At 37.6% G+C, this 19857-nt stretch overlaps 1 protein-coding gene across 1 annotated transcript in view; it reads right to left on the bottom strand.

Annotated features, from left to right (window-relative positions):
- CRB1 (crumbs cell polarity complex component 1) overlaps positions 1-19857 on the bottom strand; it is a 140793-nt gene that overhangs the window by 15493 nt on the left and 105443 nt on the right. The window contains exon 11 of the mRNA XM_046677948.1: positions 17505-17631. Coding sequence (XP_046533904.1) covers positions 17505-17631 — 127 coding nt within the window. The remainder of the gene's footprint in view (positions 1-17504; positions 17632-19857) is intronic.

Raw genomic sequence — 19857 nt, 5'->3', positions numbered from 1 at the left:
ATGCCTCTTTACAAAGGTGCACATTTTCCTCTTCAACAGAGCAATGGCCTAGACTCCCCATCCACGATGGGAGTCCTGCAAAATACTCCACCATTTCTGTTTCAAGGCAGAAGACTAATTATACGCCATTACACAGAACGTGTAGCTCTTCAGCTCACCCTACAGGGTGAATGTGAAGCTCAAAGTCATCACTTAGGGTTCTGCAAATAAATTTTTAACTCGGGTTGCTTATATTGGTTTCTATAATTCAAGAGCATATATATTGGTAATTAAGTGGCAATGGAGTTACACCAGCCCAAACATACACAACCTTTAACCAAAAGAAGATGCAAATTAGGATAATTTACATACTGCCAGCTGTGAATATCTTTAGCATTCACAGGACTTAACGGTAAAAATAAATAGATACCAGACCCCATTGTGTCCACAGAGCAGATTTTAAACTTTCTTTCCCGTTTACCTTCTTCATTTGCTCCATGGAGCTGTTCTTCAAAAAATTCCACAGAGTTCCCCGGCTATAGTTTGTCTTGTGAAAAACTTGTGTTTTTGTAAAGTATTTGGAATGGTACCTATTTTAAGCCCTCATTTTACAATTAAGAAGTGTTAACATTTCTAAAATTTTCAGTCTGCTTAAAAGGAATCTCCAAGTGTTGCATTTTACAAATTAGGAAACGGAAACCCCAGATTGCGAATTGGAGAAGAAAACAAGGATTTGAGGTTAGATGAACGGCATGACTCTGAGGAAGTCACTTTAACTAGGTTGGGCCTTAGTTTTCTCATCTGTAAAGTGGAAATAGCAGTACTATTTGGTTAGGATTAAGTGAGGGACAGAATGTTGGGGCATTTGATCATTAGGTGGATATAATTAGCTATCAGAGAAGGCACCATGAGAACCCTGGTCATCTGAGGCCTGAGCCAATGGGAGTCTTGTGCACCAGCTGCTAACTCCCTTCGGGCAGTTAATGGTCCACTCTCAGAACCTTCTGGTTTCTTTAGCTCTGAAGATAGGTTGCACTAACCACAAAATGTTCAAACCACTGCTCGATATGGGGTACAATTTATATTGATCTGTACAATGGAGACATTTATTAAAGTGAGCAAATATATTTCTTAATTTTATGTATTTTAAGATGATGAACCATAACAGGATCAGTCTACTGCCCCAAAGGCTCTTTGTTAGCCATGTGGATCCAGGGAATTTGCTCAATTTTCAGTCAAGGGAGACTTAATCTGATTATACTCAAACCTCCTCAGACCAAAACACGTCTTTGGTCCTTTGAGAAAAAAGGGGAGAGCGTCAGAGGCCTGAAAATCCTCAATTAATGAATAAGAACGTTAGAAAGATTCAAATGAAGTAAAAAAAAAAAGTGCTTAGAGCAAGACTTAGTAATAAAATCATGCCTAAGAAAACTCGTAATTAGCAGAAATCAAAAACTGGGTTAAAGAATATGTACCTTTAATACGCCAGTTAAACTCTTTCACCCACAATCTGCTTAACAAAAACGTCCTGCCTGTACGCCAATATTGAAAAGAAGAATTTCTGGAACAAGGAGAAGCTTGTATTGGTTTGGGCTCCAATAGGAAAGAATAAGTCTAAAAACATCAGTTGTGGAGTTTTCATTAATCAAATAAAACCATCATTAAAGAAAGATGCTACTGTTTTTGGTATAAGGTCTCTTCTAGTCAGAAAGTAAATGGCAGCTCACACTTAGTAACAACCTATAGGAATTCGTTTAGAGGAAAACATGGCACAGCCCTAAATCACAGAATTATGGAACCATCCTTCTCTGGCTAGATTTTAACAGAAGTGTAGGCAATTTACACTGTAATCTAGCCCTACCTGTAATTTATCCAATTTTATATCCCATTATTTCCCAGCATTCTTTGCCTGTTCCAGTCATCAGCTCTCTGTACTTGATGTCATCCACACTTTCACCCCCTCTCACATCTTGACTTATGACCTTTTTTCTCTCTTGAATGCTCTCCCATTTTCTGTCCTCTAATCTGTCTCATATTTCATGACCTAGCTTGATTCCCACATCCGCCATGAAAATGTCCCCTCTCGCAATAGCTCATAGCTACCAAACTTCTGTGAACTCAGACTGTGCTTTTACTCAGTAACATAAATTAGGGGTTAATTGTTTTCAATATATCTTGTAGTTTCCTTTTTTTCCCTCTAAAACAAGACTGTAGTTTTCTTGAAATTATTATAGTAGAGATTATATGTTATATTTCACAGACTCCCTGCTCTTTCCTCACTCCTTATGTCCTCCCTATTGTCAGACGCGTTGTAGAAACCAGTGTGTGGATGGAATGGTCACTTTGGGAAGATAAGCTCATTCTTTTCGGTGTAGAGGATAGCTCTGCACTGTCGTGGGACCTATGAACGGGCAGAACACTGGGTTTCCTGCTGAGAGGCCCGAATGTCAGCTTGTCCCACCGGAGCAGTTACTGAAGACCAAGGTGTCTCCCAGGGAGGACGGATGGGCAGCAAGGAGGCAGGAGCGGACGGCACAATTACTCCAGGATCAGGTGAGTTTGGAAAGGGGAGAACATCTACAAACTTCTTTGTAAGGCTTTTCTGACAACCAGTTTTGTGAAAGATGATAAGCTTTGGTCTTATGAGTGGTGCTCTTGGGGCAAATACAGAAATTTCCATCCATGTCTCTGAGCTCCTGCGGCTGCCATAGGGCTTTTCCCCCTTATGAATGCTTCTCGCTCTTTCCTGGCTCTTCCTTTTCTTCTGGCACCACCTACTTCTCCTCAGCATATTTTCCTCTCTCATTGTGCGGGACTTCATCAACAGTCTGTCTGATGTTTATTATCTTTTTGGGCCAGTGCAATGTTTCCTTCCTTCTCTTGCATTTCTAAGCCTTGTTCAATGATCCCTATGGAAGTCTATGGCTCTGATGGTTTTCTCCCAGGTTTTCCTTATTAAACCCTCACAAATATCAAAATGCAGTTATACAAGGAAGGACTAATAACCAACCAAGGCAACAGATGATTATAAACAAAATGTGGCACTTAGACTATGAATAAGAACTTGGGCATTCTGGGCTCTCTTTGCTAACAGGCACACAACTTTATTTGTGAATTAATTTCTTCAGTAGAAAACAATTTAATTAACACTTTGGTAACAAACAAAACAAAACAAAACATGTCAGAGGAAAATATGCTTTTGTTTTGCTAAGAAAATTCTCGCTCCTTCTTTAAGAACTGGGTCAAATATCTTCTGGGTGAAACTTTTTCTGCCCTCCCCACCTCTGGAAACCTTATAATTTCCTTCTCTGGCACACAGCATGGCATTCATTCATCTAGTCATTTATTCCTCCAGTGAAGACGGAAGCACCGACTCTGTCAGGCACGAATGCCAAGCGCTGAAGTTACAAAGTCAAAAAAGACATTTCCTCTACTTTCCTGTAGCTCACAGGATGGAGGACCAGGTGACACCTAAAGGCTGATGCAATATCGCTCATTGGTAAGAGGTGCACACACTCTGAGTCTGCATGCTTGCAATGCAAACTCTGAACTGGCTGTCCTTGGAAAAGGCACTTAACCTCTCTCTGACTTTATGTTTTCATCAGTAAAATGGGAAAATAATATTACCTAAGTCTTGGGACTTTTGTGAATAATAAATAAGAGAACGTGTGTAGTGACCTTAGCATAGTGCTTAGCTCGGAGTATGCACTCCACAATATTAACCATCATTAGCATTGTCATCATGAAATGTTATGAGAGGTCTATTTAGCATGGTGTGGGAACCAAGGAGATACTCCTAAGGATGATTGGGTAGGGGAGAGGAGCAAGGAAGTTTTCATCGGCAAGTTTTGAGGACTTGTATATGTATTTGACTGGGAAAGAAGAATGAAATGAGGATTTAAGGCTCAAAGAGCAATGAGCAACATATCCTTTAAAATGTCTTTTTTCTAAGTTGCGACAGTGGTCAGTTCTTATTGGTTTTAGAGGAGGTGGATTTAAAGGACATGGATTTTTAACAATTCAACCATACTTATCTTTGAAGAGAAGTGAAGTTACACTCCTTTTCACAATCACTAAGATTTTGAGAGGCCCTGCCCAATCTGATATAATGTAATGCTTTTCTAAAAGCAAAGAGGACTGCTTAGAGAGTGTCCTCGGGTGTCCACGTGATTGTGGACCAAGACATAGGCTGTGAGAGACAGCCTATGTCTTGGTGGATCTAAGCAACCTCTGGGATTGGTTTAGGACAGAGCCAATTTATCAAATTCCACTTCAACATGAATAACAGGGTTTCTGTGCATTTGATTCTTGGATGGAAATGTTTCCCTAATGGAGAGTGTAGCTCACTTATCCTTAAGGTTAACACTATCATTATCAAAGTGCTCACTAATGACCAAGCCTTGCCCTTTTCATTCTGTTAATTTGGTAGGGAAAATGGGCCAACTTTTTGTACTTAATTTGTATTATCATTTTCATCTCAATTTCAGTCACTATGGGGCAGGTTAGACACATGCACATACAAGTGCAAACACACATGATTCTCAAAGTTAGAAACTGCCACGTTGAACTTAAAAACACTTCATTCATTATATTAGTAAATTATTTAATATTTATTACCTACTATATATATGACACGATGCTGGCTATTGAAAAATTCCAAGGAACATATTAGTTTTAAATGTAATTTTTTCCTGAGTTTTAGGCATCAACTAGAGTGATTTCAGACATTTATCAGGCATTAATATGTACTTTGTCACTTTGAATAATAGACATACTGGAACTTCAGTTTTCCTTTGTAACATAGTCTTGCTATCAGCGTAGGATTATCTATGAAATATTAGGGGAAATGGGTGGAAGTAATAGGTATTCAGAGCCATATGTGGAACTAAATGAAAGTGAATTCAAGTAGACAATGAAACAATCATGAATATGCTTTCTAAACAATGAAATATATTTCACTGCAAATAGCCCAACTGTTCTGGGATGAGTTATATTTACTATGTTGTTTCCTTTGTGCAGACAATTAATTAGTCTCCAATAAATTTCTATAGTTTGCATGAAACAATCTGTGATTCGGTAATTACATTTGTGAGAAAAAGATAATAGCGTGGTTTATGCCCTTTTAGAAAGAAAGAATTCTTTTTATTTTTATAAAGCTTATGAAAAGAATACACATATAACCCATAAATATATATTATGAGTCAGGAAAATTTTAAGTAGAAATAATATTAAAACAATTACCAATTTCCAGTCAGTGGTTTTGATATTTAAATTTGTCCAAATATTAAATTCCCTAGTGTGTACCCAGTTTTCCACACGTCATTCTATTTGCTCTCACAAAAAAGATCAGCAATGGATTCAGTGAGATGTGGCCTCATTTCTTACAGGCAATTTATAGTCATTCAAGAAGAAATTCTATATTACGAAGGAACCTATACACTCCATTCTTGAAAATTAAAAATTAGAAGAAATTAAATTCATGTCATGTTAAATTGGAGCACAGCATGATATTCTATTGTATACTAGCAGTTTTCAGTTTGGTTGATCACAATTCTATTTCTAATAGATGGAACTGATGCTAAAAGTTCTTCTTGAGTAAAAAACAAGGGAAATAATTCAAGAAAATGATAACTAGCAATGTACAACCAACGTCATTGTTTGCTTTGAGTCATTCCGTCGGTTCATTGGTTTGTAACATGTAGACCTCATTTCTGAAATGATCTGCGATAGATTTCAACTACATTGGGAAGAGAATGGAGATGTATCAGGTGAGACACAGTGTGTTCTCCAGAGGGTAATCGCTAGGCTTTACCTCAGTTTGCCCAGAATAACATCAGCTTAGGCTGTTGTCCCGGCATAATTATTAATAGTTTTCCCTTTCTCTCTCAAAGTACTTGTCAAACAATAAATAATATGGTCATCCTGGCCCTAACCATCATACGTCATTATGGGCATATTTTAGATATCATCATGATTTACAAAATTGGAGAACTATGTGGGTGGAGCTATACACGGAAGCCACCTGGTTCTCTTACGTCAGCTCTTTGAGAGCAGGAGCATGTCCTTTGTGGATACTTTAGTTGCTCACCATGCTTGGCTCAGAGCCTTGCCTATGACAGACCTTCGATAAATGGTGGATGAATGGATAAATACATTATTTTAAAAACCAGTTTTCACAAAGTCCAATATTGTAGCAATGCAATGATCATTTCAGGGAGGTGTTAAAAGATGACGAGATTAATTTGACAGCTAACTGAAAAGCTATTTGATTTGGCTAGCTAGTCATCTCAGTGGCAGCTTCAACCTGGTTATTTTCCAAGTTGTCTGTGGCTTAACATCAACCAGTTCAGTCACGCCTACAATCCAGGATCTCCACTCTCTATCAACTGTTTCTGTTCTATTTTGGACACACGAGGAAATGTGTTCTGAGGGTGAAAGTCTGTGCTACATGATTTCTGTGAAGCTGTTGGTGATGACCTCGCATTAAGAAATGAAGAGCATTAATTATACTTGGTGAAGCAGAAATCTTAATAATGTGTGAAAAGATGAAAGGAAAACAGATTAGTGAACTGAATCAGACCTGATTTCAGTGATTGAAATACATCAAAATAACATGTAAGAACCGTATCTGATGTTAGTGCTATGATTTACTCCTTCCTCAGTGCTAATTAGTGGAAACTCAGTGATAAGTGACAGTGCTTTTGAAAATTGTAATTTGAAGAGAATGTCATTCTGGGTGACACTTTCCTGAAGGCCAAATTGAGAGCACAAAGAGTTTGCCTTACAGAGGAAGACTCCTGCGCTGGTGGCCAGTGCTCTGTTAATAGAAGCCCGAGGATGTGGGCCAGCTGACATCATCCTTGCCATCAGCCTTTATGATTAAGCACAACTCTAACCCTCTCAGAAACCATTTATGACTCTGTCATTCACAAATGACTCCAAGTTCCCAATGAGTTTATTTTTTTGCTTTACTCTCTTAGTTTAATGAGCTCTTTAAGTTTATTAGCATCAAGGAGAATTTGCTATCATTTGCTAGACTTACTATGGCTCAGTGAATGCTTCCCGTGCTGGAATTCTGAGACTTTCCGAACAGGTTACATCAACCAGGCCATCCATTACTTTACATGCATATTTAGACTCTTTATTTAACCAGGATAAAGAGTAACTTTTTTATTAGATACGTCTGCTGACTCCTCAAATCCCCTGTCTTCTGTGGTTCTAGTTACTCTCCTCTATATCGTCTCTGCTTGGTCACCTGCTTCTAGAGGTGTGGCAGCCAGCCTTAGGCACCAAAGATTTAGGGTCGAATTGGAGAGGAGTTCCTGTTTGGTTTTCCAAACCATTCTTGATGACAACTAACATTTTATTTTGGCCAGTTTGGACCACAATAACAAGACAACTGCTGCTAATTACCCCAAGATCCTTTCCCTAGGTCCTAACTAATAGATCTCAAATCTTTCTTTAGCATTAGATTTGGAAATTGAAGACTTGGATGAATTCTAGCTCTGATGCTTCCTGGACATTTGGCCTTGAACAATTCAGGGAACCCTGTTAAGTCTCTATTTATTCATCTTTAAAATAAAGATAATAATGTCTCTCAGAGTTATTATGAGGGGAAAAGAACGGGACTTATAAATACGAGAGCCTCTATTAAATTGAAAGCAGTGCTAGTATAGATGTGCATATCATTTATTCTCAAATTCAATAGTGTCACTGATTCCTTTTCTACCTTTTCACAGCAATTATTTTGGTAGTAGAAAATGTGATAACTTTTAACCTCCTAGCAAAGAAAAGCCCACGACTAGATGGTGTCATTGGTAAATTCTACTAAACATTTAAAGAGGAATTAACTTTAATCCTTCTCAAAATTTTCAAAATAATTGAGGAGGAGGGAACATATCCAAACTCATTTTATAAGGTCAATGTTACCCTGGTACCAAAGCCAGACAAAGACACAGCAAGAAAACTACAGGCCAATATCCTTCCTGAACATAGATGCAAAAATCTCAACAAAATACTAGAAAACCAAATTCAACAACATATTAAAAGGATTATATACCATGATCAAATGGGATTTATCCCTGGGATGCAAGGATGGCTCAACATATGAAAATTAATCAATGTAATACACCACATAAACAGAATGAAGGATAAAAATCACGTGATCACCCCAGTTGGTGCAAAAAAAGCATTTGACAATGTTCAATACCATTTCATGATAAAAAAAAAACACTCAAGAAACTAGGAATAGAAGGAAATTACCTCAACATAACAAAGGCCATATATGAAAAGCCCACAGGTAACATCATATTCAATGGTGAAAAACTGAAAGCTTTCCCTGTAAAATCCGGAAAAAGGCAAAGATGCCTACTCTTACCACTTCTATTCAACATAACAATGGAAGTCCTAGCTAGAGCAATTATGCAAGAAAAAGATATAAAAATCCATCCAAAGTGGAAAGAAGTAAAATTTGTCTGTTCGTAGATGACATCTTATATGTGGAAAACCCTGCAGACTCCACGAAAAACTTGCACAACTAATAAACAAATTCAGCAAAGTTGGAGGATACAAAATCAACAAACAAAAATCAACTGAATTTCTACACACTAACAATGAACAATAGGAAAAGGAAATTCTGAAAATAATCCCATTTATGAAAGCATCAAAAAGAATAAAATATTTAGGAATAAACTTAACCAAGGAAGTGAAATTATTGTACACTAAAAACTATCTACAGATAGATATCTACAGATTCAGTATAATTCCTATCAAAATCCCAAGGGCATTTTTTTCAGAAATAAAAAAACAATGCTAAAATTCATGCAGAATCTCAAAGGACCCCAAGTAGCCAAAAGAATCCTGAGAAAGAACAAAGATGAATGCCTTAAACTTTCTCATTTCAAAATATATGACAGAGCTACAATAATCAAAACAGTATGGTACTGGAAGAAAGACAGACTTATATACTAATGAAATGGAGTGGAGAGCCCAGAAATAAACCCAGGAATATACACTCAACTGATCTTCAAGAAGGGTGCCAAGAATGCACAATGGAGAAGGATGGTTTCTTCAACAAATGGTGTTGGGAAAGCTGGATACTTACAAGCAAAAGAATGAAATTGGACCCTATCTTACACCATACCCAAATATCAACTCAAAATGGACTAAAGAACCTGAACAGAAGACTTGAAACTATAAAACTACTAGAAGAAAACAAAAGGAAGAAGCTTTATGACATTGGTCTTGGCAATGATTTCATGGCTATGACATCAAAAGCACAAGCAACAGAAGCAAAAATAGACTAATAGAACTATGTCAAACTTAAAAACTTCTGCACAGCAAGGGAAACAATCAACACTGTGAAAAGGCATCCTATGGAATGGGAGAAAAATTTGCAAACCGTATATCTAATAAGGTCTTAATATCCAGAATATATAAGGAACTCCTACAACTCAATAGTAAAAGACTAATAACCCAATTAAAAACTGGGGAAGGACTTGAACAGATATTAAGTAAGGCATACCCTCTAGGAACTTTAGATTCTTCATCTTTTATATAAATAAGTTGTATTATATGATTTATGAGATCCTTTTTAACTCTTTCACTCTCTGTTCTGCATTAATAATCCAAAATTTAGGAGAAGTATCTTGGCGTATATTAGGTACTTCTTGTGCAATAGGTTAAATCATATAAAGTTGCCATTTTTGTAGATCCAAAATGTCAAACATATGCAACTTCATTATGGTTCATTCAGTCTAACATTTCAGTGTCCTGTGCCTCAGTGTAATGGCTGAAAAAGAATTAACTTAATCTTCCTATAGAGGACACCCGACAATTTATAATGGAATATTTTTCTACCATCATTTTTTACCATAAGATGAAAAAAAAAGCACTACTTAAATCAACTTTCCCAAATGCTCTATTTTTTTCTGGCTATTGCCTTGATTCTATTGCAGATCTTGCCTGGAAAGATTTAGTGTGGAGCAATGCAGACCTCAAGGTTTGCTCAGAAAAGCTTGTGCATGCATGTGGCAAGCATCTAGACCCAGCCCATCCTTGCTCTGGATGATAAAGATGCCTTTCAGATGGTAAATGGGGCAGGGTTGATGGTGTTAGGTTTTCAGTTTCAAAGGAAGCAGCATAATGAATTATTGTATCTAAAAACACATTCTTAGGGAAGTTTCTCATTCTCAAAAATTTCTTCACTGTAACATGCTCCAATGTGTTAATGATCAAAAGCACCCAGAAGTATCCTCTCCAATCCTTGCTTTCTCCAAAGTAAACTTGGTCCCTTATTTAACCCTCTGTACCACACTTTCCTCAACTAAAAAATGCAAATGTCATTCCTAAACCTAGCCTCTAATTCTGCTATCTTGAGTAATATAGACAATTATCTTGAGAAATTTTACATATACAAAGTGCATTAGTTGTGCTTAATCAGCTAATCATAGATGCTTAAAAATGGTCAGGAACATGCGTCTCTCTCAATCAGAGACAAATATTTTCTGGAATATTTATGACATGTAATCACTTAGATTCTATTTGAATGCTTCCGGGGATGGGAGATCACTTTAGTGCAAGTTGATGCATTACATTATTAAATAGTTCTAATGTTAAATTGCTTTCTCTTAGGCTGACTTGAAATCTTTTTCCTGTAAATTCTACTCCTTTGTTTCGTTTCTGCTCTCTGTATTAACATAGAGCAAGTCTACTTTTCATTTTCATAACAGCCATTCAAACATCTGAAGGCACTTTCACGCTTCCCTCCAGTCTTCTCTTTCTAGAGCAAACATTGCCTTATCCTTAAACTGTTTGTAAAATGCCTTTGTCTAGACCCGGGGAGTCATCAATGTTTTCCTTTGAATGGGGTGCCCGGAAGTAAAATCTGTTCTTCCTAAGTGACCTGGTCAGTGCAGAAGTCAGAAGGGAAACAACATCCCTCATTCTAGGACCAAGTACTTATGTTAATGCAATCTAAGATGACCTGATTGAAATTATAGTTGCTATTTCTGGTAATAACACTGCAGTTTCTATTAGGCCAACCCTTCAGCAGATAACAGCAATAAACTTTAGATAACATAGCAAAAACAACAATGTGAGGCCCCTGGTGAGTGACCAAAAGTAGGCAAAAACTGTAGGGGAATTGAAACTTAGAAGAGTGGAAGGCACAGGGCGATTTTCATTTTTTAAAGCTTTTTTCCTGGGCACAGGGCCCAATAGACACCGTTTTGAATGATTAAAACTTAGAGAGAAATTTGCAATCTTCCTAGCTTGAAGAGCCAGAGAAAAGAGGTAGGGTCCACCACAGCAGCTGGAAAGTAAAGTGGAAATTCTGGAAAGGAGAGCCACAGAGGCAGAGTCTCAAAGTCTGCAGCAGTGCAGCTAGAGGAAAAAGAACTGACCAGAGATTTCAACTGTGGCCCATCACGGCAGGCACTGCTACGGAGTTGAGGGTTTGGTTTAGCTAATTAGCTACCCACTAAAACAAAATAATCAATGTCTTTTGGAGGAATAGAAAAGAACCCATGGTCTCTACGATATACAGTTTACAAGGCCCAGAGCATAACCCAAAATTACTACACAAAGAAACAGAAAAATGAGACCAAACAGTCCTAAAATTTATATAGAATCACGAAACACTCCAAATAGCCAAAGCAACCTTGAGAGGGAAGAGCAAAGCTGGAGGCAGCATACTTCCTGATTTCAAACTCTATTGCAAAGTTATAGTCATCAAAACAGCATGATTTTGGCATGAAAACTGATGCTTAGACCAATGGAACAGAATCGAGAGTCCAGAAATAAATTCGCCCACATAAGCCTATTAATTTATGACAAAGGTGCCAAAAATAAGGATAGTCTTTTCAATAAATGGTGTTTGGAAAACTGGACAGCCCTGTGCAAAGGAATAAAACTGGACTCCTATCTTACACCATACACAAAAATCAACTCAAAATGGATTAAAGATTTTAATGTAAGACCTGAAACTCTAAAACTCCTAAAAGAAAACATAAGGCATATCTCCTTGACATTGGTCTTGGTGATGATATTTTGGATTTGACATCAAAAGCAAAGACAACAAAGGCAAAAATAAACAAGTGGGACTAAATCAAACCAAAAAGCTTCTGTACAGCAAAGGAAACCATCAACATCATGAAAAGGCAACCTATAGAATGGGAGAAAATATTCGCAAATCATATATCTGATAAAGAGCTAATATCCAAAATATATAAAGAGCTCACAGCACTCAATAGCAAAAAACCCCAAAGAATTTGATTAAAAAATGGGCAGAGGAACTGAATAGACATTTTTCCAAAGAATACATACAATGGCCAACAGGTACATAAAAAGATATTCAACATCACTAATTATTAGAGAAATGTAAATCAAAATCACAATGAGATGCTACTTCACACCTCTTAGAACGGCTTTTATCAAAAAGGCAAGAAATAACAAGCGTTGGTGAGGATGTGGAGAAAAGGGAACCCTGTGCACTGTTGGTGGGAAGGTAAACTGGTACAGCCACAATGGAAAACTGTGTGGAAGTCCCTCAAGAAATTAAAAATAGAACTACTATACAATCCAGCAACTCCATTTCTGGATATATATATAAAGGAATTGAAAACAGAATCTCAAAGATGTATATGTACTCTCATGTTTATTGCAGCATTATTCGCAATAGCCAAGACATGGAAACAACCTAAGTATCCCTTGATGGATGAATGGATAAAAATATGTGATATATATATATATATATATATATATATATATAACGTATATATACAGTAATATATATATTACAGTAGAATATTATTCACCTATGAGAAAAAACAATTCTGCCATTTGCAACAACATGGGTGGATCTTGAGGGCATTATGCTAAGTGGAAACAAGTCAGACAGAGCAAGAAAAATACTATATGATCTCATTCATATGTAAAATCCAAAAACACGCAACGAAACAGAAATAGAGAGTAGAATGGTGGTTACTAGAGACTGAGGGGTGAAGAAAATGGAGGGATGTTGTCCAAGCGCATAAACTTTCAGTTATAAGATGAGTAAGTTCCAGGAATCTAATGTACAGCATGGGGTCTACAGTTGACAATACTGGATTATTGCAATAATCATTACTGTAATAATAGTGTATACTTGAAAGTTGCCAGCAAAGTAGATCTTAAAAGTTGTCACCACCAAAAAAGAAATGGTGATTATGTGACGGGATGGAAATGTTAGCTAATGCCATGGTGGTAATCAGCTTGCAGTGTGTAAGTGCATCAAGTCAACACGTTGCACACCTTAAACTCACACACGTTCTAGGTCAATTATATCTCAATAAATCAGGAAAAATAAAAGAAAAAATACAAATGGGTTACAGATATGAAGAGTGGAATGCAAAAGGTCAACAGGTCTATAATATGACTCCCAAATTTATGCACACAGCTCAGCTGCGTCTCTTGAACTTCAGACCGGAAGATTCACAGTGATTAATAACTGTACTTGGCTATCCCACTGAACCTTACATTTATTCGTTTATTCAATAAACAAATAATTTAAAAATACTATTCACCAAATTTAACGTTTTTTCCCCTCAGACCTACACCTGTTCCGAACAATCACGAGGTTTTCCTGCCTCAAGTTTTGTTAATCCAGCCTCTTCTCTAATCCCCCTTTGACCATTTAAGGTGGTGCAGAATGTCCTTTCCTTTTGTCTGTATTACGGCAACAGCCTCCTCAGTGGGTCTTTCTGGGTCCAGCCTTGCGTTTCTTTTAGTCCATCCTCTACATAGAAGCCCAGGTGATGTTTCTAAAGTGTGAGTGTGGTCAGGTCACTTTTCTGTTTGAACCCCTTCAAAGCCTTCCCGTTGCTCTGGGATGAAAAGCCAAGGTCACGGACTTGGCTTACAAGGACTCACTTGTGTTACTTCTACAACCTCAGTCTGACTGTGCTCCGAACCCTCTTCCCGCTCTGGCTGTACCGCACAACCTCTGCAGCTCCTTCTGCCTCCGACACCCTCTACTCTTCCATCCCTCCAGCCGCAGCCTAATACTTGTTTACCTTTGAATCTCAGCTTAGGCTTTGGGACTTTCTTTGACCTTCTGCATCCACCTTTAAGATTGGACAAAATGCCCCTCTTATGTGCCCCTTTACAGCTGGCGCTTAGTTCCATCCTAACACTGACCCAGGAACTGTCTTTCTCTGTCTCTTTACCTGGTACATTCCCTACGAGACCTTCAGCTTGTTGTGGGCAAGCATTGTACCTAATTTGTAGCTGTATTCTCAGTACCCAGTCCAGGGCATGGCACACAGTAGGTATTCGTTAAGTATTGGTTGAATAAATCAAAAAAATAACCTAGACAAGTGAAATAGTCCACATTGGTAATAATTTTGGTGGTTGAAAAACATAGATTTCTTTTCTTCACTGGTTTCCTACGTAAATCACTAACCTCAAATTTTATGCATCACCATTTCCAGAAAAGGCTCCATTTTAATTCTGCAAAATTAAACCTCAATAACTTCTGTAAAAAATAACTTCCATTTTAAAACCCAGAAATAGCAAAAGGATCTTTAAACACAACTTACTGAAGGATTTGGAAGGTGAGAGATTTTGGCTGCCCTTATATTTAAAAAATTGTGTATTTAAAAATGGCTTTCACAGTCCTTGGCAAAGAGTAGGTTCTCAATATTGTTACTGAGTTTAATTGTTTCGTCATGCTGCCAAAACACTGATTTCTTCAAACCTCCCTATTTTCCCCACCTCTCTATCCTCCAAAAAGGAAAGTGATGAAAGCTACTCTCCATACCCACACACAAAGGGGGAGGAGGCATGGCCCAAAACAGAGACATAACCTTGTTTGGTTCAAATGTTAAATCTTAAAAATGAGCAAAATGAAATTATTTTTTTATTCAACTAAATACAGCTTATATTTCAGAAGCTTGGTCTAGAGGCGTTTGTGTGAATTTATGTCATTTAGGTGGGATGGCCCCTCCTTGGAGCCAGGTTGAACTATGGCTAGCTTGGGCAGGGACCATGCGAACTGAAAGTAAGAACAGTCAGGGATGGAGTTAATTCCAGATGTGGACTAAGAGGAATACTTGCCAGAGAGGGGAAGTACATGCAGCCCTGACTTTGACCGCACAGGTGTTTGCCTGCAGTGACACAACTGGGGCAAGAGATCACAATTCAGGAAGACCATCGCTTGCGTCTCTGTGTTCATTATGAGGGGGCGGTGTGTGTGTGTGTGTGTGTGTGTGTGTGTGCCTGGTTTGTGGACGTCTCTTCATGCAAGACACAGTCAAGGCAAACAAAGGCAGTTATCAGAAGATGAGAAGTAAAGAAACAGAAACAAAGTTTTTATTTTTCTGTGCAAGTGGAAAAGCCATAGTCACACACAATGCAATCGAAAATACAGATGAATAAAGAGAAAAGGGACAGAATTTTTTGTTTGAAGTCAGATATCTCATGACAAGACATTTGGAAAACAGAAAAGCAATTGACAATTACAGTGACAGCAGAGGCACCAGAATTGTACAGAGAAAGAGACTGTGAGCGATTCTTAAATATATTTGGAAGGCAACATACTACTTTTGGTGTAGCCTGTAAGTATATAATTACAGATGTGTCCAAAAGGGAGTAAATGTAAAAACTGTACTTATGGTTTTGGGCTATCATCTATTTTAGGCTTAAGTCAAATATTTTGGAATGCAACTATCGATGGGAAGGTTTTCCTTGAGTCTCTTGTCACAGAATCTAACTTTGGAACAGATCATCTGAGATTCCAGTGTGGCACATGCTGCCAGGATGCAAGGGAAATGGATGCACATAAAGGAAAGACTTCAAAATTAGTTGCTTCCAGTTTGAAATGACTGCCAGTATTCCACAGGATGTGAATTTGTTGCATAAAATCTTCTATTACTATTGAAAAATAAAATTGAATATATTTCCTTTTTCTTATAGTATACTATTTTGTTCTTTCGTTTTGAATGGCATATTTAGGTTTACCTTGGTCATTTCCACAAACAACTTTCTTAAAACAATTGAAACTAAATGAGTGTTGGATATCACCCAGTGGATAAATTACCCTCACATGTTCAAACCAGGGCAGCTCCTAAAGACATGGACACATTTACAAAATGACATCGGGCAGGCTATGTTATTGTAGTTGCTTTCTCAATTAATTCACAGGATCAAACTATTTTCCCTTTAAATGAACACAAATAATGCCTCCTTTGGAAGAGTACGTCCATGCCAAGACATTTAGCATAAATGCTAACATGCCAGTGAAAACAATTAAAAATATTATCAAATAACGTTTTTCCTAATTACTATTTTATATACTCTACTAAAGTTAAGCAAGAATAAATAAATTTTTGCATATCTTATTAATTAATTTACTTATGAACACATCATTTTAGATATAGAAAAATCATAATGCCAAATATATCTTGATTATGACAGGTACTATGCTTTTATGATATTTTGGAAAGATACTTCAAGATAATAAGTTTATTTGCAAATTTTAGAAAAGTATGCCTCCAAGAAATTCAAGTTTTATAATATATATTTTTTGGTGTAGGCAGATACAATAGTACTTCTTTTTTATTAACTATGCATTTAATATTTAAATCAAAGAGCAGTTCAAATTAGTCTATTTGATAGAAATGTCAACAAGCTCATAAACTGATAAGCAATTAACAAAAAGTTATTCTATTTGAGTAGAAAGTGTAGCAGGAAAAAGAAATGGAGAAAGGGTATATCCGTTTTTTTGTTGGAGGAGAGAAGTTTTCAAGGAATCATAAATTATACTGGTGAGGCAAAATTTGAGCAATGATACCAATTATATCAGAAAGTTTCCTTTCCACATGTTTAGGGACTTTGTGTAATTCCCTGCTTTCTCTTTATATCTTTTTTAACTTACCAGAGACCTGGCAACACTTCATTTGAATAGCTATGCATAAAAACATAGATGGACATAAAAACAGTTTAATCAGTAATTTTCAAATTGTCACAGCATGAGCAATAGATTGAAAGGAAAGAATGTTAAAGGATGTAGGATCAGGATGTAGGAGGGAAACTTACAAAGTACAGACAAAAATGAAGTGGAGGAGAAAATGGTTTCTTTCTCAGTGGTCATTCAAATACGGACGCTCTGAGAATGACAACGTATTTGTACTAAGTACACTCAACGATAAGGTGTTTCTGGTTATATTAAGAAGGATATTTTTACATGTAAAGCTAGACTAGGTAAATATTTGATATGCTCATAAAGTGCTTGTGATATGCTTAACATAGTCTTGAATTTAATTTTGAAGATGGTTTTTATTTTCTTTTTTAGAGAACTAAAATGAGTCAAGGCCTCTCTCGAAAGTCAATGGCTTTTAAGTGTGGGGCTGTTCCAGTGTATATTAATAATCATCCTGCTCACCCCACTCAACAACTGGCTCGTCATTCATGCGCAGAATGAGGTAGGAAAGAAGCTGGAAGAGATTCTGCCAGAGCAGGAGAGACACATAGAAGGAGAGGCCGCTTACGTCTATCTCGCAGCGTTCGCCGGCAAAGGCCACATCACAGAGGCACTGGAATCTGTTGAGAAGGTCCTGGCAGAGGCCTCCGTTGAAGCACGGATCAGAGGCGCACTCATCAATGTCCTTTTCACACCTTACAAACAAACAGAAACAGCAGAGACCGAGGTCCCCGTTGAACAAATTGACTGTGAAATGCGGGAAGAAAAAATTTGCCTTCTCTACTTCGAACAGTACAGTCTAATTTACCAATCCCCACACACTTCACATATACTTGACAATGAGGGAGGTGGTCCTCAGAATTCCTTTAACTAATTTTGGTTTTAATGGAAATAATTTGTACACATACACATGCACATAAACACAGTTAATTAGAATGAGAAAATGGGTGCAAATATTTAGAAACCAGGAGAAAACAGGGCCATGAAGAAACCAGCTTCTCCCTCAAGAGCGTTAATGGCTTTGCCACCTTGTGGAAGTTCATTTTACTGGGGGCACCCAGGACCCACGAGAGCGAGGCTGTATTTTGCCAGCCTGGAGTCTACAGGGCGGACTCACCCTCATGCTGTTGGGATTCTGAGGCATCTGTTTAACAAAAAGCAAGAGTAGATAATTAAAAGATTTCACTTGCCAATAAATCTGTTTCATAGCTAAGCATAATTTGTGAATATTCAGATGGAATGACTTTCAAAGGCCAATTTTTCCAAGACAAGTGATATCAGTTCTAAGGTAAATTGAACTTTTTCTCTTCTCTAGGAGGAAACTGTCGTTTTTCACCTAATTTTCCACCAACAACTTGTTTTTCTGTATATCCACTGATTAGTTCTCCCATCATTCATTCAGTCATCCATTGAATATTTATTTAGCACTCACCATGTGTAAACCCTCTGCTAGGCCCTAGGACAGAGCAGTAACTATGGCATCTCTTCTGCTTTGGGAAATTCACATAAAATCTTAGCTTCAAGAATTTCTAAGGAGCAGTTTACAATGCCGAAGTCTAATGTAAAGAATTTTTTATTCCCCACCTCCCCAAAGCTAAAACTTGCATAGATCATTGACCACCAGGCTCAAAATGAAAGGGGATGAGGTGGTGGATGGGGCAGCGCCAACACAAGATATAAAAGAAAAAAGGATTTCTTCCCAGAAAAACAGTTCCTTATCCCGTTGGATACCAAGCATAGCTGAAACATTTTGTTTTCCTTTTTTGGCTTAGGCTTCTGGGCTGGAAGACTTCTCTGATTAGAGCTGAGCCAAACTTGACAACCCTCAGAAGCCTGCCAAGCACTCTCTGTCCTGGGTGGGCCAGAGCGTTCGCACCATCCATCATCTACAACCTGCCAGGATGACACTCCAAAGTTGGAGGTTTAACTAGACAGAAGAGAAGGCAATTTGTTAAAGGACAGCTTTTCAGTCTCTTTGAATGTTATGGAAGTCACGTGCCCCTCGGCCTTGGGAGATTGCCTGGTATTTTCTAGTCTCCCTCTGGCTATTCTTTCTCAATTTCTTATCTGTTTCTCTTTTGGCCTAAATAGTGTACAACACATACACATTCATTATAAACATTATTGGAGCTTTCATTAGAGGTTAATTAATAGAGGGAAAATCAAAATAAATAATTCCGTTACCATGCAGTGAATTAACTAATGATGGGTGAGGACTTTGAAAGTACAGAATCTATGGAACACGTGTTCGTTATTTCAGACATCCATTTGCAGCAGAGGAGTTTATCCAGGTGAAAAGACTCCTGGGAGAGGAAAGAGAACTTTGTGCTTCCTTTTCTTACCACATTTCAAATCAATAATTTGAACTTACATGCCAGATATATATACTTTTTTAGCAAATAAATGTTGGAGAAAAGGGAAATGTTTGTTGTAAATAGAGACAATGTGTGAGTAACAGAGAAAAATAATCCAAGACTTTAGACGAGTTCTATGCATGTGTCATTAAGCATTAATGTGACATTAAGCATTTAACTGTGACACTGAGGCAGGAAGTAATCAGAATTTAAATCCAGATAAAGAGTTGTGCAAAATTTAGGACAAGGAAATATTTGCAATATTTTGAAGATGTATAGAGTTGGAGGACAACTGAATGGTCTCTGTGTTAAATAATATATTGCATGATAAAAATTGGTGCAACGAAAAGCAGAGATGACTCAAGGCTCTATCCTTCCGTGCACATATATGCTTGGCCTGGCTGTGCCCCTTAGTGCCAGCCACTGAGAGCAGGCTGTAAAAGCTTGAACTAGACTGGTCACTGAATGTTGGAGGGTGAAATGCAGGTGTGTCCTAGATTGCCTGCTGTTTTGTAAAAATGGCACAGGAGCTGCATCTGTGCGATGCCAAGAGAGCCAGCTGAAAAA

Source organism: Equus quagga, chromosome 12, assembly GCF_021613505.1.
Source record: "Equus quagga isolate Etosha38 chromosome 12, UCLA_HA_Equagga_1.0, whole genome shotgun sequence".
Classification (NCBI taxonomy): domain Eukaryota; kingdom Metazoa; phylum Chordata; class Mammalia; order Perissodactyla; family Equidae; genus Equus; species Equus quagga.
The sequence above is the reverse complement of the archived record's forward strand: the minus strand, read 5'-3'. Positions and strand labels throughout refer to the sequence as shown.